Here is a 21,899-nt window from a genome sequence, read left to right on the forward strand (position 1 = left end):
CCCATTAAATTAATGCTGCTGCTTCATCCCTCACAAATGATCCCATTGCCGCAGTCCCAACATCAGATCAACTGATATCTGATACCACTTTAAAAGAAATGCTGTTGTCTCTAAGAGGAACCCTGCAATCAGATATACTGGCAGGCATAAATCAATGTCAGGCAGAGGTCCAGGCTGTTGGAAACAGAGTCAATCACATAGAACAAAAAATTTGTGAATACACTTCTTCCTTCAACACCCTAGTAGATGTGCAAAAAGCTCAGAGTGAGGATGTGGCTTGATTAACAGATAAAATAGCAGACTTGGAGGACAGGTCGAGAAGGTATAACCTCTTCGGGGTGTTCCAGAATCTGTTCCAGGGACACAGTTACAACAATACTCTCAAGCTTTGTTCTCAACATTAGTACCGTCCCTTACTGCTCAAGATACTCAATCCATCTAACTCTCTCTCCAGTCCTGGAAGACAACCATGTTTCTTTCTGTTTCCCCCAACTCCCTGAAGCAGAATACACTGCTCATGGATCCGTTAAAAGATCCCCTTTTTATGATTATATTCCTTTTCTTAGCACTAAATCTTTTCTTGTGTTGTTCTCTTTATCCCTTGTTTTATACACACAGAAGTGCTTTATACAGTATGCAAACCTCTACTGACATCTGCATGACCACCGGGTTACACCTATGTCCAACAAAAGCATCCAACCTAAGAAATTTCAGGCTTGCTGACATCAAGATGCCTATAACCACATCTGGAGAATCAGCCTTGGACTGGAGAAAAATTTGCCGGCACAGTGAGTACTCCCAGCATATCACCACACACAAAAACCCAAAGTACAAATGACCATCACATGCCTATCTTTAAACGCAAGGGGACCTAACCACCCCGCAAAGAGATACTCTCTGTGGAAAGAGGCCATCAAACATAAAGCGGACATTCTATGTGTGCAGGAAACTCACTTCCAAACCGCCAAAATCCCCCACTGCTAACATAGAGACTACCCACACATTTACCTAGCTTTTACACCAGAGCACAAGAAAGAAGGAGTACTACTGGCAGTGAGAAACTTGCTTTCCTAAACCTAAGTAAACCATCTTGGATGACAGAGAGGCAGGTGCATCATGGTCACCTGCACCATAAACTCAATTCCTTACCCCCTAGTAGTAGTATACGCACCTACTTCCCAACAAATCTGTTGCTCAAACGCGTATCTTCTGTAAAAGATGGGAACCTTCTTATATACAGGGACTTCAACTTAATTGTTGACCCAAAGATGGACACCAAAACCAACAAACCATCTCACCCCACGACACTCAGAAGAACTGTTCGATGTCTGGAGATGCCACCACCCTAACGACAGGGACTACACCTATTTCTCTCACAGGCATTGTTTATATTCCTGTATTGATATGTTTTTGATGGGCAAATGGCTGCTACAAAAGGTGTCCTCCATGCACATCCACGACATTATGTGGTCTGACCATGCTGCAATTTCCCTATTGATTGCAGAAAAGAATGTCCCCCCTTCCTCTCCCTATCTGTCGCTGCAATGTAAGACTCCTACAAGAACCTAATTCTGCTTCAGTGGTTTCTCAGCATCTCAGGGACTTTTTGTTACAACAAAAATTTATTGGAAGACCCCTACACATTATGGAATGCACACAAAGCATTCATGAGAGGCATTCTCATACAAATTGGATTCAGAGAGAAAAACCTTACAATGCAAAACTTAACTCCCTGCTTTCTGAAATTCACACTTTAGAATCTCCTAATAAAACGTCACCCAACATATCACTCTCAAATACCCTTTTTCACACTAAGAGAGAGTCTGAGAGACCTTCTTTCTCAACATTATGATCGGCATCTCAGACACCTACAACTGAATTCTTATGCCAACGCAAATAGAGCTGGTAAATATTTAGCAAATAGAATAAAGGCCGCACAACACCAAAACTAGAATAGCTCATCTTATCCTCACATCCCTACACCACAAAATCATTAACCCACAAACAATTGCAGACCCATTCGCTGATTACTATGGAGTGCTCTATAACTTTCAACATGACCCCTCAACACCCCAACTGACTACTGAGAACATACAACTATTCCTACAAAGATTAAATCTTCAGATTCTCTCAGAAACACACATCCAGGAACTGAATACCCCATTTACGACATCTGAGATAGAATCCATAATTTGTACACTACCAAACGGCAAGTCTCCTGGTCCTGAGGGTTTTTCCAACGAGTACCTTAAAAAATTCAGCAAAGTATTATCCCCTTACATGCAAAAAGTCTTTACCAAAGCTGCAACATCCGCTTCTTTTCCCCCTGAGATGCTAAGAGCCTACATAGTTACTTTACCCAAGCCAGGGAAATATCCTTTCACTCCGGCCAACTTTAGGCCGGTATCACTCTTTAACTCTGATGTTAAAGTCTATGCTAAATTACTGGCTAAGCACTTATCCCCTCTCCAATACAACTCAACCAGATGGGATTTGTAAAAGGAGAGAGACTTCAGATGCTTCTAGAAGAATTGTAAATATTATTCATTATGCTGAAAAAAAACCAAACGCCTTCTGTGCTACTATCCATAAATGCAGAAAAGGCATTTGACAGAGTACACTGGGGTTACACGAAGATGACACTTTCCAAGTTTGGATTTCAAGGTCATATCCTTAATGCAATTTTGGAAATATACGCCTGCCCCACTGCAGTGGTCTATACGTCTGGCCTTCTATCTAAAACTCTCAACATTTCCAATGGGACTCGACAGGGTTGCCCCCTCTTGCCGTCCATTTTAAACTTAATGATAGAGCCCCTAACTGAGGCGATCACATCCTCTAATTAATGGATTTAAGTTTGACTCCAAGTCACACGTAGTTACCCTATTTGCAGATGATGTCATTCTCCTCTTGATGGGTCCGCTCACTTTCCTCCCACATGCCCACAAGATCCTTTCAGGTTTTGGCAATATTTCTCACTATAAGGTCAATTACACTAAATCCCTTATCATAGACTTGGGAGTACTAAAGACCACCAAGCAAAGGCTCCAACAAACACTCCCCTACACGTGGAGTAGTTATGACATCACGTACCTAGGTATACAACTGCCAACCACAACCTCCTCCTTAGCCAATACCAATTTTAAACCCTTAATTACTAAGATAGAAACCCAACTCACAGAGATCTCAAAAAAAGAATGATCCTGGCTAGGCAGAATAGCAGCATTTAAGATGATAATCCTGCCCCAAATACTCTCCATATTTTGTGCTTTACCTATCCCCATCCCCTTCCACTTAATTCAAACCAGTCAGACTGGATCAAATCCAGGTGGTGGTTAAAAGAGGGAGATTTACCACTGTGGAAAGAGGTAGAGAAATTCCTAGCCCCTACAAAAGATCTAAAAACCTACCTTATAGGTGATCTCTGGAAACCATGGGATATTCAGGATAGTCCCCCCCTATACAAGTATCTATACAAGCCTGGAGGTTGTATAGATACGAACATCCAATTCCTCAAAGGTGGAATACCAGCTTGCACTAGGTCTGCTAGAAGCAAAAATCCCTATCCTAGCCACTAAACTGTACCCAACCTATGATATCAATGCCATAGAAAACGTCTTAGTAAACTCTAGGCCAAAAAAGCATAGAGCAACTCATCACTGAATATGACCTACCTACAAATATGCACTTCCCAAGCGCTCGCATACAACATTTTTTGGGCACATACCCTATTCTAGACCTACACTTAATCCGAAAAATATGGAAATTCTATACATCCCTGAAACCCAGTACAAAATATATCTCACTCCTCTACAATCTTATGCAAGAGAAAAGGTCCTTTCACAAATCAACATCCCTCAAAAAGTGGGAATTGGACCTTAATTCCACCTTCAATGCAAACCAATGGACGATAGCCTTTCAGGCAATATTTAAAGCGTCACATTGCAGTGTCCACTGGAAAATGATGATAAAATATATAACAGATGGCAGTACACCCCCCATAGATTGGCTGAAATGTTCCCAGACACCTCTTTCTCTTTGCTGGCAAAACTGTGGCCAGATGGATCATCTCCTACATATCTTCTGGGGATGCCATAGTATAAAAAGTTATTGGAACCAGGTCTTCCAATTGATATCTACCCTTACTGGTTATATAACACAGCCTAACCCAGTGCTTACATTACTCCACATTGGTATTGAAAAATCCCCTCCCCCCCCCAACTTTAAATATGTTATATCCCACGTGCTATCGGCCGCCCGCACTTCAATTCTTCAAAATTGGAAGAGTGATAAATCGAAGAACATTTCAGAGGTAAAAGTATTGGTTCAAAGAAACGACACCTTTGAACGATTATTGGCTATTAACTCTTTATCCTGTCAATCCTTTTACAACTCCTGGAAAATCTGTACAGAAAAATGTGCTAATACACAATAGTATGTTACTGACACTATTACTACTAACCTCGACCTGTTTAAATATGTCCATATGTTACCTATATGCAACAACATATATATTGTTGATGATATGCATGCAGTCACAACTGTGTGTTTATCGCCCTTTTCCTGTATATTTATCTTTGAAAACAATAAAAATGATTGAGATAAAAAAAAAAATATATATATATATATATATATATATAGGCGGTGGGAAGGAGTAGATACAAGGTCATCTTTATTTCCTATAATAAGGAAAGTGTAAAAAATCGGCACTACTTTCTCAATGTGCAGAAGCCCACTGTGAAAAATATAAAAATTCCTAATATGTTCAAAGAATATAAATAAAATAAAATAAATATCTTCAATGTGTTGAAAATAATAAAAGAGATGTATAAATGCCAACATAAAAATTATTGCTTTATATGCGAATCATGAAGTTTTAAGATTCTTTTTAATTTTTTCTACTCCATATTTATTGTCCTTTACACCTGCCACTTTATAATTTCTTTGGGGATATACACCACACATCAATTATTGATTATGACTTATTGATTATTTGTTTCGGCATTTATACATCTCTTTTATTCTTTTCAACACATCGAAGATATTTATTTTATTTTATTTATATTCTTTGAACCTATTAGGAATTTTTATATTTATCACAGTGGGGTTCTGCCCATTGAGAAAGTAGCGCCAATTTTTTACACTTTTCCTTATTACAGTAAGTATGTGGTGACACTACACAATTGGCTGCTCTTTCTTTTGATTATTTATTTATTTATATACACATTTGGATTCGTATTTACCGCACCTCATACGTCTCATACCCCATTGGTAGCGCATTGGCCTTCCCTTTATCTCTGCATCTTTATTTCCTGATGTTGGTATTTGGATAATTGAAAACCCCAATTAAAAAATATGCATTATACCGTTGTGGTCTTCCATACATGAAAATAAATATCTAATTTAGTAAAGCATGTTTTCCTCCACCTCAGAAAATCTTGCTTGCTTCAAACATAAAGTGAGGGGTAATACATTCATTTTTCCTTAAAGTTAAATGTTTGAGGCAAATTCAGATTATCTTTCCTTGAACAAAATTAGATGTCCTTTACTTAATCAACCTATAATTTTGTAAACTAGTTATACAGTATGTGTCCTTTACTGTTTCCTCCTGATATGTATTTACCCTGCTGCGAGAAATAACAACTGAAAAGGTTACAGCAATCAAGGCACAAAACAATAAGAAGAAACATTATTTTCCATGATAAACCAGAGAATTCAATCATAGTTACTAAGCTTTTGACAACTGAAAAAGCATATGTCTTTCCATGTTATTTCCAATGACCATAAGAGTCTTAAACAGGTAAAAAAAAAAAAACTAATAAAACTCATTATTTTATAATTTTTTTAGGCTGGTGTTATCTATTACAAATCATTGAGATCGTTAGGTATTTGAATACACCAGAACACTATACTGTAAAAGCTGCAGAGCATAAAACTAACTATAAATATTAAAATGTAGATTAAGTATGACCTACCTTAGGATCATGTATTCCAGATAGCTCCTCGTAAATCTTTTCCCCTACCATGACAGCTGCCAAATTAGCAGTATATGTTGACAAACAGAATAAGCAAAATATAGCCCAGAGATTCATCAAAAACCTTCCAGTCCAGCACTTGGGAGTTTTGATAGCAGCTGTCCTACCAAACAGTATGGCATAACACACATTTAATGCTGAAGAAAAGGAAAATACTTTGCTTCTGTTTCTGCCATTCGGTGTCATGCCAAAAGGGCTTTTCCATTCATATAATGTTAGGAATATTGCAGTAATATGTAGTGATACAAATATTCCAAGCCACATTGTCCAATGTAGTGGCCACATGAAGGCTCCAATTGGAGCTGCTGTATCTTTAGTCCTTACTAAAATACCCAGACTTGTTGAAAAGAATGGACTTGTAAAGTCAACGACTTGACTTCTGGCAGTATTAATGCTAAAGGAGGTTACGGCCATATGGGCAGCACCACTGAGAAGGTCTCCAACAAGTCCAGTCCAATGACCACTTTTAAAAGCTCCATATTTTCCATCACCGACAATATACAAGTCAAAGTCAAAGTTCATATCTTCTGCCAGTTTTTCTAAGAGGTCAATGCAATAACCATAGCAACACTTTTTGTATTCAATAGGCACAGTATCATTATCTCCTTGTAGGCGTTCAAAAAGATTGTCTAGTTCTGTAGAATCATTTGTCATGGGATCCAAGCAAAGTTGCCCAGCAGGACACTGACCATCGTCATCTACATTTCTTGTGAACACAAAGGGTGGCTCAATCAAGGTTACAACTCTTAGGTGCAGTCGAGGTGGTTGTTGATAATGACTTTTGTGTCTTTGTGCTTGGTCTGGCCACAACCCATAATCCATGATTATTTTTTCATTCTGCCAGCTTCCGAGTCGTGTCCACATTGGATTACCTATGGGGTCTTGCTGTAAGTTCCATATGAAGTAATGATTTTCTGAATTGATAACAGAAGAATCCTTAACCTTGATATGACCACTAAGTCCACTAAATGTTGTATTTACCAAAAACCTGTTAAATAAAGATAGGTCATTAATGATATAATAATTTGGTAAATCTATGCACCTAATTCCAAGCAAAATATGTTTTTTATTGTATTACACATAGCCCCGTGCATGTTTATGGCCGAATTTGTCATTAGCTAACTAATTTTCTGCTATAATGGGAATATGAAAATTCAAACAGATATACACAGTGTTCTTTCAATTTGTCTTAAAATATATGGATGGCACAGTACTTATCTATTTTAAATTGCTTTATCACCTTACAAGCTGAACATTTTAATAAAAATAACAAAAAAGCCCAATAAAATTAGAGGTTCCTAATTTCTCAGTTATATCACATGCAGCTCTTGATTCTCCCCCAATGACCATATATTACCACTAGTATTTTATTTAGAAAAAGTAAATAAATTGTGATAGTTATGGATTGGATGGATGGATTAGAACTGCTGCTGGGTTTTACAACTATCAAGAACTCCATTAAAGAAACTTTCTCCCACTCACACAAGATAGCAATAAAAATCAGGCAGGGATTCTAGCCTTCCCCTAATAAACTAAACAAGAATTTCTGTTGCTGACAGAAATGTACCTTTACATTCTGTTGAGTGAAACCATTGTCAGCAGAACAGGAAGTAGAAGTGATCCCTTTAATGGAGTCCCAGATTAACTTTTTCACTGTACATACACTCTAATATCCTAGAACTACAAGTAGTAGTAGCAGTGCCCAGCAATATGGTGAATGTAATTGTATGCAGCTCCCCTTTCTTCACCATGCACAAAAATTTTAACAAAATATTTAATTGAACAAAATGTACAGTTAATTGAAAAAAAAAAAAAAAAAAAAAACTGCCCTCCCTTTAGGAGCCTAAAATTGTCGGTAGAGTTGGGTGAACGGTTTGAGCCAAGCAAAAGTTCAGCCCGAACATTCCCTGTTTGCCCATTCAGCAAACACCCAAATTTGCAGGGTGTTCAGTGGGTGTTAGACCCACCAAATGCACCAGTCGGTGACATCACAAGGGGGGGGCGGTGCCACCAGGTGACATGGCTAAGTGGCCCCGTCCTACCTATATAAGAACTGTCAAACGGCAAGCCAGGCATTTGGTGGTTTGCCTTAGTTTATGGCAGACCCATTCAATAGGGGGGGATCTGGGGGCGGGCCCCCACAACCACTGCCCAGGGTTGTCGGGAAGAGGCCCTTGTCCCCATCAACATAGGGACAAGGTGCTGTGGGGTAGGGTTTCCTGACCTGTTGGTCTGCATGCCCAGAAAAAGGTCTGGTATTGGTATAAATCTAGGGGGGGCCCTATGCTGTTTTTTTAAACATTTTTCAATTACTGGCAATGGTATTGTTTTGCCTGCAAATTTAAATGTCATTTCATTAATTTTATTTTCTTTAGAAATATTAGTTTTGCTGAAACAGGTTCTATCCATGGTACAGATGCACCACTCTACAGGCAGACTAAGGGGACCCCCTAGGCACTATATTTAAAGGAATTTTTCATTTTTTTTGTTTCACTTTAAGCATTATTAAAATCACTGCTCCTGAAAAAAATATATATTTTTAAAACATATTTTTGTATTGGTACATGTCACCCAGGGCAGTGCCCGGGCCCCAATACCCTTTTAATGGCCAATAACTTGCATATAAGCCTTAAAAAATTAGGACTTTTGATTCAATAGACTTTAACCACCTAAGGACCATAAGGTTTTACCCCCTTAATGACCAGTCCATTTTTGCGATACGGCACTGCGTTTTTTTAACTGACAATTGTGCGGACGTCCGACGCTGTACCCAAATAAAAAAAATTTTCCTCGCAACTGGAGCTTTCTTTTGGTGGTATTTGATCACCTCCGCAGTTTTTATTTTTGTGCTATTAACAAAAAAAAAGTGACAATTCTGAAAAAAAAAACAATATTTTTTACTTTCTGCTATAAAACATATCCAATAAAAAAATTAAAAAATCCATTTTTTTTTCACCAATTTAGGCCAATATGTATTCTGCCACATATTTTTGGTAAAAAAAAAATCTCAATAAGTGTAAATCGATTGGTTTGCACAAAAGTTATCGCGTCTACAAACTAGGGGATAGATTTATGTCATTTTTATTTATTTTATTATTTCTTACTAGTAATGGCGGCGATCAGTGTTTTTTAGCGGGACTGCATCATTGCGGCAGACAGATCGGACACCTAACTGACACTTTTCACACTTTTGAGGGGATCAGTGACATTACTACAGTAATCAGTGCTAAAAATATGCACTGTTACTGTACTAATGACACTGGCGAGGAAGGAGTTAACACCAGGGTTAACCAAAGGGTTAAGTGTGCTTCTAGGCAGTGTTTTCTAACTGTGTGGCTGTGTGGGGGATGTACTCAATAGATGAATACAGAGACCTATGTTCCTAAATAGTCAGAACACAGGATCCCTGTGTTCATCTGTGACAGAACGGCGGTCTGCCTTGTTTACATAGGCAGACTGCGGTTCTGTCTCCAAGGGGTACCCTGGACCTGCTGATTGGCTCCAACTCGTACAGGTAAGTTGTTTCGCAAAATAGAGCCGACCTGCCACAGTAAAACTACGGCGGTTGGTCGGCAAGTGGTTAATAGGGTTCGCTGTTTGGGTCAGAACTTTTTCTCTTCGGGAGTTCTGGTGCAAACCGAACATGGGGGTGTTTGGCCCATCTCTACATGTAGGTCAGAGCCACTAGTTCGATAGCTGTGTATATTTATACGATATGTAGAAATAGGTCATAAACCTAAAATTTTAAACTATTAATTGTCAACAGATTATATTGAAGTTGAATAGAATTCTAGGTTTAATTTGTCAAATTATTTTATTAAAAAAAAATTATTTAGGTTGTAAAATCCACAAGATGTTTACCATATCAGTATACCTACACTATATCATTATGCTTACTCTATAGCTTCTCACACTGAGTGCTAACAATTACAACATACCTGGATAAATATTCTCCAGATGTGAGATTTTGAGAATCTCTTCCCATGCAATTCATTGTACTGGGAACAAGTGCTAATTCTGGCTGATCCATTGTAGCTGTGGCAACAGCTCTAGCTATCAACTCCATTGCATCTTGCACGTAGTGTTCAAAGAAAGAAGCAGTGGTCGTTCCATGAGCAATCAGTCCCAAGGGCAATCCTTCAGTCCTTAATTCATCAACATTTTGAGAGTCTCCAAAAATCCAAAAAAACTCTGGTAAGCCTATTCCATACTGAGCAGCAGCGTCAAAAATTCGTCTTGTATCTTCCATATCACACCCAAACATGACAATTGTAGATGTAGTGTCCTTAACACTCTCCAAATTCAGCTGCAGGTAGCTTAACATGTAATTTGTCATGGTTACGTTTACTGTGATGTTTATGATTAATCCAAGGTGAAATCTGGAATTATTTTGCGTTAAGGTGAGGAAATCTGTTATATTCCAGTCTTCTTGGCACAGCAGTATGCTATAATTATACCAGTTGTTCATTGTCAGAATAGAGAAAGTCACATCAGCATTTGAAGTTAGAGAATTTTCAACGCTAAGCTGCAGGTGAAGTGGATTCTGTAGAAAGAAAAGAGAAAAAAAATAGAAACAGATACATGTCAACTTTTTGTAAAATGTAGTCCTTTATTTTGTCATTGTATATGAACTAACAGTGACTCGTCATAAATTCCAAAGCACAGTTGGAATTGTCTGCCCATGAGTCAACTTTCTTCAGATCATAAGATGGTTTTGTTGTCGTTAAATGGTTAGAAGCCACTACAGTACATCAATAGAAAGAGTCCTAAGCACAGAGGAGTCTATCTATCAAAGTATCCCTTCTTTGCTTTTATGAAACAGTTAAAGCTCTGGCCAGGATTCAAAGGCTAAAAAACTGACTAGTGCATAAATTGCACTGCAATGCTGCTTTCACAGCCAACAAAAATACTTCTTTGTACCACTGATTCTAGATCATTTATACTCAAAGTTTTATTGTATTGAATTGTTTAATCTGGCAGTTCACAAATGCATTCTTATTTGGTTTGCCTTTTTTAGCACCAGTATGAATTAGAGTTCATTAATTAAAAAAATAAAATAAATCCTGTAAATGTCCCTGCAAAATACCTCAATACTTCCCTTAAATCTAGAAAAATCTAGAAAAATTTGAGAGCTGTAATATTTTCAAATTCACGATATGTCTGTTCAATAGAATGTATAGCGATTTTGTATATTGCATCGACACAAGTCGGGTAAATAAGAAATATTGCAAATATGAAAAAAAAAACTATTTTCATATCCAGGCAGCAGCTGGAGCTTTTGACTCTTGCACATGTGTTTTTCAGGTTATTCTAACCTGCCTTGTTCAAAAATATAAACACATATATTAGGTCAAATGAGTGACTTCTCCTCCTTTATGCCTGCTTTATTTAGGTGAGGCTGCTTGTATTCTAAAGCATATCTAAACCAAACAAATGTGTAATATATTGCAGCATGCCAGTTCTTGGATGTGATGACTGCATTTGTTTTATTTATGAGGGGCCTCTTCCTTTATTTCCACCTGGAGATCCTATTAAAAACATTGTTAGCCCTCATTCACACCGGTGCAATTTGTCAAGCGATTTGACAGTTCCAAATCGCATGACAAGATGCACTCCATTGCTGGCAATGGAATGGTTCAAGTTGCAGCGACTCATGTCACAGCGATTTTGAAAAAGGTAAAAGGTTCCTACACTACTTTTTTCAAATTTAATTGTGACTTGCATAGACTTTGGTTAAACAAAGTCGCAAGCCACACTGATCTGTGGCTTGGAAATCGCGCTGAAGTCACGTGATTTCAAAGCCGCACTGGTGTGACCCAGGGCTTATAATCCTAGGGTGACAGTGCTCCCTCACCCTACTCTATCAATGAAGAAGAAGATTTCTCTTCTCCCTAACACCGAAGGAGGTGTTTTGTAGGCTACAGGAATAGCTGAGAACAATTTAATAAAAAGGTGTGTAGCACAGGCAGAATACACAGAGAGTTATTAGCTTACAAGGTTTCTGGCAAGATCAACGGTTCATTTTTGCATTTATCAAACAGACATAACAAAACACTTTCAATTGTATTGTTAATATAGCAAAAAGGAGCAGATTCATTTTTAGGGTTTAACTTAATTTCAAAGAGAAAAGGAGAGAGAGAGAAAGTTTGAAGGCAAAAAGTATCTGTTGTCCTCTCTCTTTGGAAAGCCCATGGGGGGAATTCAAAACTGCTGTGCCACTTTTCTAGAATGAATCCCTCTCATTATTGTATTGAGCAAAATTCATGAAACATTTGCAACACTTTTGGTTCTGACAGCAACTTATGCACCAAATTCAGGTAGTTCTAAAATGTGCCACTTTTACATTGTGTCACATTAAATGCACCACTTTTACACTGTGTTGCTTTGAAAGTGCCCAGTATAAAAAAAAGGAGCTACCTTATTTATCGGCGTATAACACGCACCGGCGTATAACACACACCTTCATTTTAGGAAGGAAGTTTCAGGAAAGAAACATTTTAAACAATTAAAAATAACAGCACATAGCCCCTTTTCATTATACAGCCTCCGTTTACATTACACAGTTCCCCCATGCACAGTAGGATACAGCAGCTTTGAATCTAGAGGTGGTGTCAAAAAGTCATACATTCCACTGTATCCATCCTTGTACCTCTACACCCAAGTACTTCCCAGCTGAGCTCCTACATTATGCATTGAAGTTGTGGGCCTTGGGAGGGATTTGAGTTGTGTTGGAGATAAAGTGGGTTGTACATTGGAGAGTAACTTTTTCTCCCTTTCTTCAGCCCCCTTTACACTGCACAGCCCCCATGCACTCCCAGGAGACCCCCAGTCTCCTGGGACAATCCTGCCAGTGTACTCTAAAGTAAAAAAAAAAAAAAAATCACTGCCAGCCTCTTTTCAAAGATCTTTCCTACATTGTGTCAGTGTCCTAGTAAACCGATGCCTGTATATACCTTGTTAGCGCCGTTCTTTCATGGCCGATCATGTGACCGCTCTCCTCTGACGTTGAATGGTCGGTCATGTGATCGCTCTCCTCCACCAATCTCAAGCTACACTCAGAGGAGGAGGAGTGGGAGGAGGAGAGCGATCAGATAGAAGGAAGCTAACAAGGTATTTAGAGGCACCGTTTTGAAATGACAGTGATATAATGTAGGAAGGATCTATAAAAAGTGGCTAGCTGTAATCTTTTCTTAACTGCAGAGTACACTGGCAGGGCTGTCCCAGGGCCAGGAGAGGTGGGGCGGCCAGCCTGACACCCCTTCACCGAACCCCCGATACCCCCCACATTGGTAAAAACAAAATATCGTCGTATAACACTCACCCATTGTTTGCACTATTTTTTCAGGGGGAAAACGTGTGTGTTATACGCCGATAAATACGGCGTACAGAGAAAAAACCTGGCTCAGACAAGTTTTGTGAAAGTGTCTCATGTGCATTCTAAAAGTGGCGCAGTAATAGCCAAATTTAAGTTCTAGACAGGTATATGAATTTGGCACATTCTTCACCACTTTTAGAATGCACGAGAGACCCTTTTGAAAAATCTGCCTGTGCCAGTTCTGATTTCCAGGGATAGTTCTTTGTGAATCCATTGCTATGAGTCTAAAACAGAGATTCTTTATATATATATATATATATATATATATATATATATATATATATATATATATATATATATACACTTGTTTTCAGCAAACTGTTGGCTTTCTTGTGCATCATCTTTAGAAGAGGCTTCCTTCTGGGACGACAGTCGTGCAGTGTGAGGCATATGGTCTGAGCACTGACAGGCTGACCCCCTACTCCTTCAACCTCTGCAGCAATGATCCTCATAGAGTTCTTTGCCATGAGGTGCCATGTTGAACGTCCAGTGACCAGTATGAGAGAATGAGGAGCGATAACACCAAATTTAACACACCTGCACCCCAATCACACCTGAGACATTGTAACACTAATGAGTCACATGACTCCGGGGAGGGAAAATGGCTACTTGGGCCCTATTTGGGCATTTCCACTTAGGTGTGTACTCACTTTTGTTGCCAGCGTTTTCGACATTAATGGCTGTGTGTTGAGTTAATTTGAGGGGACAGCAAAATTACATGGTTATACAAGCTTTACACTCACTACTTTACATTGTAGCTAAGCAAAGTGTCATTTATTCAGTGTTGTCACATGAAAAGATATAATAAAATATTTACAAAAATGTGAGGGGTGTACTCACTTTTGTGACATACTGTATATGTATAAAAATTATATAAAATCAGGTAAAACATACACTTCAAAAAATGTAAATATCATTGACCCTAGGCCATTATAGTTTTTATAATTACTTCTGGATATCATATACTAATTGGCTAAGACAGGCCATAGATGATGCCTTTATTTTGTTCAACTATCAGTGTTGATGGGGGAATCCCTTCGTCCCTCCCTGCCATCAGAAAACAATGATCAGTTTTGCTGGCTATAGCCAGTGCCAGTTATTCAACACACTGGTTATACAGAAGTCAATTGCGTGATCAACTTCTGTACAACCAGCCTATCCATAGATGGATCATAATCGTCCCTGCTGAATGGGTTGAATTTTCATCCATGGCTAGCTTTAGTTAACCCCTTTCACTTTTGTGACTAGAGGTCATTGACGCTAAAAGCCTATGCCAAATTTAGCAGTGTTCGCATATGTCAGTTAACCTAATAGTAATGCTATGACTAAAATTCATACCAAAATAATTTCTATACATTTTTAAAAACATATTTTTAAAAACATAAAAGGTTTTTTTTTTTTGGTACACCCTACTTTGTTTTTGTTATACTCTGACATGTGCAAAAATAACAAAAAGTGTTTTTTATTTGTTATTATTTGTAATAATGCAATTGTATCTGGCATTTACAATATTAAAGTGATATCATCCCACATGAACACTGCAGCCTACAGGTAGGGGTGTTCATCTAAAGGCTGATGGCTTTAATTTTTTGCAAAGGAAGCCTCGAGCCTGCATGTGATCACCATGTCAGAGCTTTCAAAGTGGTCACATGGTCAGAAATCTCTCTGATTGGTTCCCATTCATTAGTAGGAGCTGCCATTAAAAGCTGGCAGCTGTCAAAGTGTTGGCTATTGTCTCTCAATAGGAATAATGTTTATTAATGTACCCCAGCCACAAGGCATCATGGTGTGAAAGGTTAAACAAGAGAGACTGTGAACAGGAAGGAGTTAATGAGGGAAAAAAGCTGCAAGTTTTAGTTACGCACAACCCTTAGTTAGAATTTTTTTCTAACTTATCCAGCTATAAAATTAAAATACATTTGATTACTATGGGTCAGAGTATTTTGTATTTCTCAATAGTCTTACCAAGCCAGGCACAATCTAAACATTTTTCTGCTCTCTATAGAAATCAAATGGTTAATTTTGTGATCTGATCAGCAATAAAAACAAATATGATCGTATTGTCATTCAATAAGGTGGTGTTTTTACTAATTTGGCTTTACAGCGATTTTGTACAAATTTACAAATTCTGCCCTGCAAAATAAAACGACAGTTGTTGCAATTTTTTTAAGCTTTATGATATTTGCACAACGCTTTAATGAATGCATATTTTCAGGAATTAAATATTATATAATGAGTTTTAGTGCAAACACACACAATATAATACCATTTTTTTGGGGGGGTAAACTATAAAATATGGGGTTGTGTCAAATAAATACATACCAAACATGTGAAGTCTTAAAATTGTGTATGCCCAAGATATCCTGAAAACTAGGGTACCCAAAAATATCCATAGGCGATGCTTTAAAAGTCTTTACTACTCATTTTGTGTTAGCTATGGTGCTAGAATTTTTGTTCTCACTCCAATGTTTATGGTGATACATCACATGTATCACATGTGTGGTGCAATCACAGTTCTGCATAAACGTGACACACTGTGCATGTGTTTGTGGGAATGTGGGTTACATGTATTTATTTTTTTAAATTTTTAAATTTTTGTAATCAATTTTAATATAGTTTTTTTTTTTTTTTGGTTTCTTTAAATGAACTTAATTGCTATCACATGGGGGGTTAACTAACCCCTATGTGACAGCCTTTGGCAGGTGACCGATACTCTTTTTTAATACCCCTAATGCCTCCCCTTCTCTCCAATGCAGCTAACCAAATACAAATCATGCTTAGTTAGCTCCTTTCCTACCTGTATCAGCCAGGGAATGACAGCTATGAAACCTTAAGTGACAAAATCTTTCTCTCCTGGATTCATTCACTGCAGAGGAAAGTGAGGAACGGATGTTCCCCGGTCTCCTCCCACTTGCCATCCTGAAGCCCTTCAATGTATTCCCAAGCTTCCAGAAAGAGTGGGAGAGCCTGGGAACCAAAGAGGGGGGATGCCGGGGGAGGGGGGGAACACACCTCCCACATTGTAAAAGTGATTGGGCAGCTATACAGCACATGCTTATGGCTACAACTGCCGCCACGAGATTGAGCTTTTCTTACTTTTAATTACATTGTTTAAAACATTTTTTTGGCTGCCAGAAAGTCCCATTGGAGATACTTCCATTGTACGTAGTTTAAAGGGATGGAGCAGCATCTGACTCATAGGACACTCACCTCAACTCAATGAGAGCCCATTCACACTAGCACGACTTGTGAGGCGACTTGTGTAGCCCCAGGTCGCTTGACATAACAAAAGCAATGTTAATCAATCAGTGCCATCCTAATTGGCACTACTGAAGTCGCTCCGACTTCAGAAAAGGGTCCTGTACTACTTTGAGGCGACCTGTGATCCGACTGTCCCATATACTTCAATGGGAGTCGCCTCCTTATCTTAATTGACACGTGTTGTTATCAGACTTTCCAGGAAGAAGAAAGAGATTAGCCAGGCATTCCCCACAGACAAAGTCGCCTGTCTCTTCAAAGTAGTGCACAAGTCTCTTCCAAGTCTCTTCCAAGTCTCTAAACAAGTCTCTTCAAGTCACGGGGCGACTTTCTGGTCATGGTAGTGTGAACCGGCTCTTAAAATTAAATTACCATATTTAACATTAAACTAAAAAAAAATAATATTATTCATTTATACCCTTGACAAAGTTGTATGTGACGAAACATGTTGGGGGCAGAGCCAGACAATGCAGGTGAATTTTGCTAAGCAGTATGTGAGACTAGGAGTGCTTCTTTACTGACAAGCCAGCACTTTGCTCTGTTAAGGAGTGAGTGCCCAACTAGCTGCAGGATTTCACTGAGGATATTTCACTGAAGCTGTTTTTCTGCAACATCGTATCATTGTAAATACATAGATGTGTTTACAATTAATGTGTTTTACTCAATAACATACTATGCAAAATGTATTTTTATAGTGACCATCCATCCATCCATCTGGATCCATGGAGCATTGCTGCGTTTATTTACACAGTGTAGGATCACTTACTTGGATTTAACACAAGCTGAGCTTGCCTATCTTAAGTAAAGACAGGCATGTTCTTTTGGTGAGTGCAATTTTGATTGTAAGGTGAAGGGATCACTAAAGGTCAGCATTGATTTATATTAAGATTTACAGGGTGAACATTTTTTAAAGATCATCTAAGAGGAAGAATTTCATCTTACTTTGTATTATGTTGGACACTTTTTATCCTTTGATTTTCCCTTGGATGTTTTTTTTAAATTATTTTTATGGGGTGTGTTTTATGGATACTATCACTCTGCTCTTTGTATATAGATTTTCACACATTTCCTACACGTTTTTTGAATATTAGCATAAGTATACTATTTTGGATTCTATGATATGGTTTTAAAATAATGACTGTACTATATAAGGGAACTTTGTACTTCATCTTTTGTTTTATGGGTGATTTAAATATGGTAGCTGATATATACAGGTGTATCTCAAAAAATGTGAATATAATCAAAAAGTTAATTGATTTCAGTAATTCAATTCAAAAAGGGAACCTAGTATATTATATAGATTCCTTACACACAGGTTGATATATTTCAAGCATTTATTTTCATTTAAAAAAGGAAAGATATGTACAAAAAGTAGTCAAGAATGAAAAAACAAAAGACAACCAGATTTCCTTTTTCTATCCAACATCAAACTCAAACTTACCATTATTCATCTGAAGATTTTTTAAATTGAATACAAGTACTTAGAATGAAAAGTAGGGTTAGGTAATAATCAATAAGTGTGTGTAAATAGGCCTGTATCTTTATTTGCAGTTAAGAAGTTGGCCATTTCCCCAAGCTTCCTAACTCTTATGCAGACAAGTGTCCAATAGCACTTCAGAACTATCTCTACAGCTGAACAAATATTAAAAATCCACTTCACCTGCAGTTTGCTGGCTCCATTCTCATTACCTTATTCTGCTCAGAGGAGGGTGAACTAATAGCCAAATGTTAAACTAGACAGGAAAATGCGGCTTGAAATAAAACTGTCACTGGGAATTTGCCACAGTCTGGAGAAACTAGGAAAATATTTTCTGTAGACAGCTCTGAACATAATAAGCTTTCCTTGTGGTTTTTAATTTGCTATAAGAAAAAAAAAAGGTCAAAATCAGGAACTTACATGCCTTACTACATACATTTTGACTAGCACTTGTATGATGTGATACAACATCAGGACCAATGCCTTCATTCTAAATTTTTTTTTACACACATAACTATAACCAAGTACCCCTCCCTGTTTCCACAGGACAGTATCTAGATTTTAGCAAAATCCCATATTCCCATAGGCCCAATGCAAATTCTGACGTTGCGTGCTATTCCCTGTTTTTCATAATTTGATGATAGCATTAAACAACAAAAAAACTAAAAGTAAAGGCTATGCAGCCATATGTGCAGGTTATAAAGTAAGAAGACTGTATCTAGTAGGTTTTGATTTCCAATTGCCACTAAATCCATATGTGTTAATTAAGGGATGAAACACGACCTGTTTGTAAGTTCAGCATAATGTTACTCACTTCACTATATAGAAATATATATAGGTACACAGGCTAGTATATATGAAAGACAGTTTAGAGCATCCCCACCTTTTTTCATTTTCCTCCCACAGACACCAACATCTATAATTTATTGCCTCCCACTAACTACCGTCACCAGATAATTTTTTCCTCCAACTGACTATCTACACAGGTAGATTTCCCCTCCTATTGCCCACTGATTTATTGGCAATATTTACTTTTAGAACATACGAAAGATGTTTTGTACATTATATACTTCTGACCCTGTACCATGTATACTATGTTGTCCTTACCATTACACTCTGTATGCTATGTTTTATGTTACATACATTGTCCTGGTTCTGAATATACATATATATTTATACATACATTATATTGTCAAAAGTATTGGGACACCTGCCTTTTTACGCACATTAAATTTAATGACATCCCAGTCTTAGTCCGTAGGGTTCAATAGTGAGTTGGCCAACACTTTTCAGCTATAACAGCTTCAACTCTTCTGGGCAGGCTTTCCACAAGGTTTTGGAGTGTCTCTATGGGAATATTTGACCATTCTTCCAGAAGTGCTTTTGTGAGGTCAGGCACTGATGTTGGACAAGAAGGCCTGGCTCGCAGTCTCCACTCTAATTCCTTCCAAGGGTGTTCTGTCGGGTTGAGGTCAGGACTCTGTGCAGGCCAGTCAAGTTCCTCCAACCCAAACTCACTCATCCATGTCTTTATGGACCTTTTTGTAAGCACTGGTGCGCAGTCATGTTGGGCAATGTTGGTGCGCAGTCATGTTGGGCAATCCTCAAACTGTTCCCACATAGTTGGGAGTTAAAATTGTCCAAAATGTCTAGGTATGCTGATGACTTAGAGTTCCCTTCACTGGAACTAAGGGGCCAAGCCCAACCCCAGGCCCTAAATCCCCCTTCTCCTTGGATGAGTGAGTTTGGTGAGGAGGAAATTAACTGGCCTGCACAGTCCTGACCTAAACCTGATAGAACACCTTTGGGATAAATTAGAGTGGAGATGCCATTAAATGGGATGTCATTAAATTTCATGTGCATGTAAAGGTAGGTGTCCCAATACTTTTGACAACATAGTTTATATAATAAACTTCCCCCACCTTTAACTGGTCTTTACAGCAAAAGCCAAAGAATTTCCAAGCTCAACTTACCAACCAGCCTGCGACCAACCGAATTTGGTCTCAGGCTGGTTGGTAAAATGCGTTGCCCTTACAGTGCTCCTTGCTGTAAAGACCAGTTATAGGTGGGGGAAGTGACCACTTTTTGTATTATTGTTGTTTTGGTCAAGCAACGCACTGACACCTTTGCTGCCATAGCGCAATGTGCTGAGTGTTCAGTGTGTTCTTTTGCCTTTAAGGAGAGGTGGGCTCCCTCCAGTCACCTGTCTTCCATCTATCCATCAGAATACATGTGCTTTCGGTTTGGAGACTCTTAAAAGGTAGAGTTAGGGACTGCAGATATCAGAGTGCCTTGCCAGGGCCTGCAGCTTGCGCATGTATTTGCAAATGGGTGCAACTAAATCCCTGTTTTTAACGCATACTGTTAGAAAGGTTAATTTGGTTGGTCGGTAAGTTAAGACTGGATATTCTTTGGCTTTTTTTTTTTGTTTGGGAACTGCCCTCTGTATTCACTAGTGGGGTTTAAAGTGTTTGAAGGCAGGTAGTGATTAATGCTGGGTTTCTCTTGGCGGGTTTTGCTGAATCTGACCCCTTGGTCCTGTGTGATATAAAAGGGACTGAGGTCCAGATCCAGGGGAGAAATGGTGTGGAATGGAGCAAGGGGAAAGAGAAGGAGTTCATTTTAGGCCTGGTACACCTTTCTAGGTCCAGCCTTATGCGACTACCAGAGTCTGAATGGCCAGTAACATGCTGCCGAAGTCAGAACTAGAGTCCAGACATGGACTCAACAGTATTGGACTTTTGCTTGAGTAGGTATGCTGGGGCAGTCACAAGCCTGAAGAGAGGGACTAAGGATGTTAGGAAATGTTTGCACTTCATCTTGTACTGTTGATTGTCTCTGTCATGTTAACTTATTCTTCAAGTAAAATGTTTGAAACTTTGCCTTTGCCTGGTCAGTTACTAAAGGGGTGCACTGTAAGTAACTGCCTGGCACAAATAGTCTACAGCTTAGATCACTAGCCACACTGGGGTATGAAGACAGAGGTACAAATAGTTAATCCAGTGTGAAAATACAAATGGTTACCAAGGGCAATAAAGGTTTATCTAGTGGCCTGTCATTAAGCATGTACATGTGGCTGATGAGCCTCTTGCAGCAAGGGAGATGTTTTTGCCACTCCTTTGGCAGCAATCCATTTGCCATAACACTGGGAGCAAATCTCTAGCACCAGGGCCCTTATCCTGTACACAGGTATTGAAGAGAAAGCATTAGGTGCACACATTGAGTCCAAGCTAAGTGCACTGTGAAGCCCCATACCGTTACTCATAGTGAGGTAGCGGTGATAAGCTGGACAGTTGGAGAGATCAAGGGTTCTGCATGTCCCTCCAATATGCACAAGTAACAGTGGTGATGCCTAATACATCAAGAGAGTTTATTAGAGTTCATTTGTCTGTTCAAGCAAAGGCACATTACCCTATTTAAAGTGCCTAGCATAACCCAGACGAACTCACCCTGGGGCAAGCCTCTCATGTGACCCTTGCTTGGTCCTCAATGAGGAGGAGAAGCATTGAGGCCACGTTCTTAATGCTTCTCCTCCTTATTGAGGACCAAGCAAGGGTCACATGAGAGGCTTGCCCTCCCTATCACCCTGCCCTACAACATGTTGGTTTGAACACTCGGTGATGCTGTCACAAGACTTGGGAAGGTGGTTTCTTTTTCCTTGGAAAGAGGAAAGAGGAGAGATCCCTTGTGTCTGTATAATGTATAGTGTAATGACTCTGGCTCCATAGAACCGTGATTTGTGAAGCAGTTATAC

At 38.8% G+C, this 21,899-nt stretch overlaps 1 protein-coding gene across 1 annotated transcript in view; it reads right to left on the reverse strand.

The window, feature by feature from the left end:
• The window catches only part of GRIN3A (glutamate ionotropic receptor NMDA type subunit 3A), a 557,215-nt gene that overhangs the window by 244,458 nt on the left and 290,858 nt on the right, over positions 1-21,899 (reverse strand). Inside the window, exons 2-3 of the mRNA XM_082260534.1 lie at positions 9,974-10,578; positions 5,976-7,023 (exon numbers count right to left, since the gene is read on the reverse strand). Of these exons, the coding sequence (XP_082116660.1) occupies positions 5,976-7,023; positions 9,974-10,578 (1,653 nt within the window). The remainder of the gene's footprint in view (positions 1-5,975; positions 7,024-9,973; positions 10,579-21,899) is intronic.

The sequence above is a fragment of the Pelophylax lessonae genome, assembly GCF_965119305.1.
Source record: "Pelophylax lessonae genome assembly, chromosome: 1".
NCBI classification, from domain to species: Eukaryota; Metazoa; Chordata; class Amphibia; order Anura; family Ranidae; genus Pelophylax; species Pelophylax lessonae.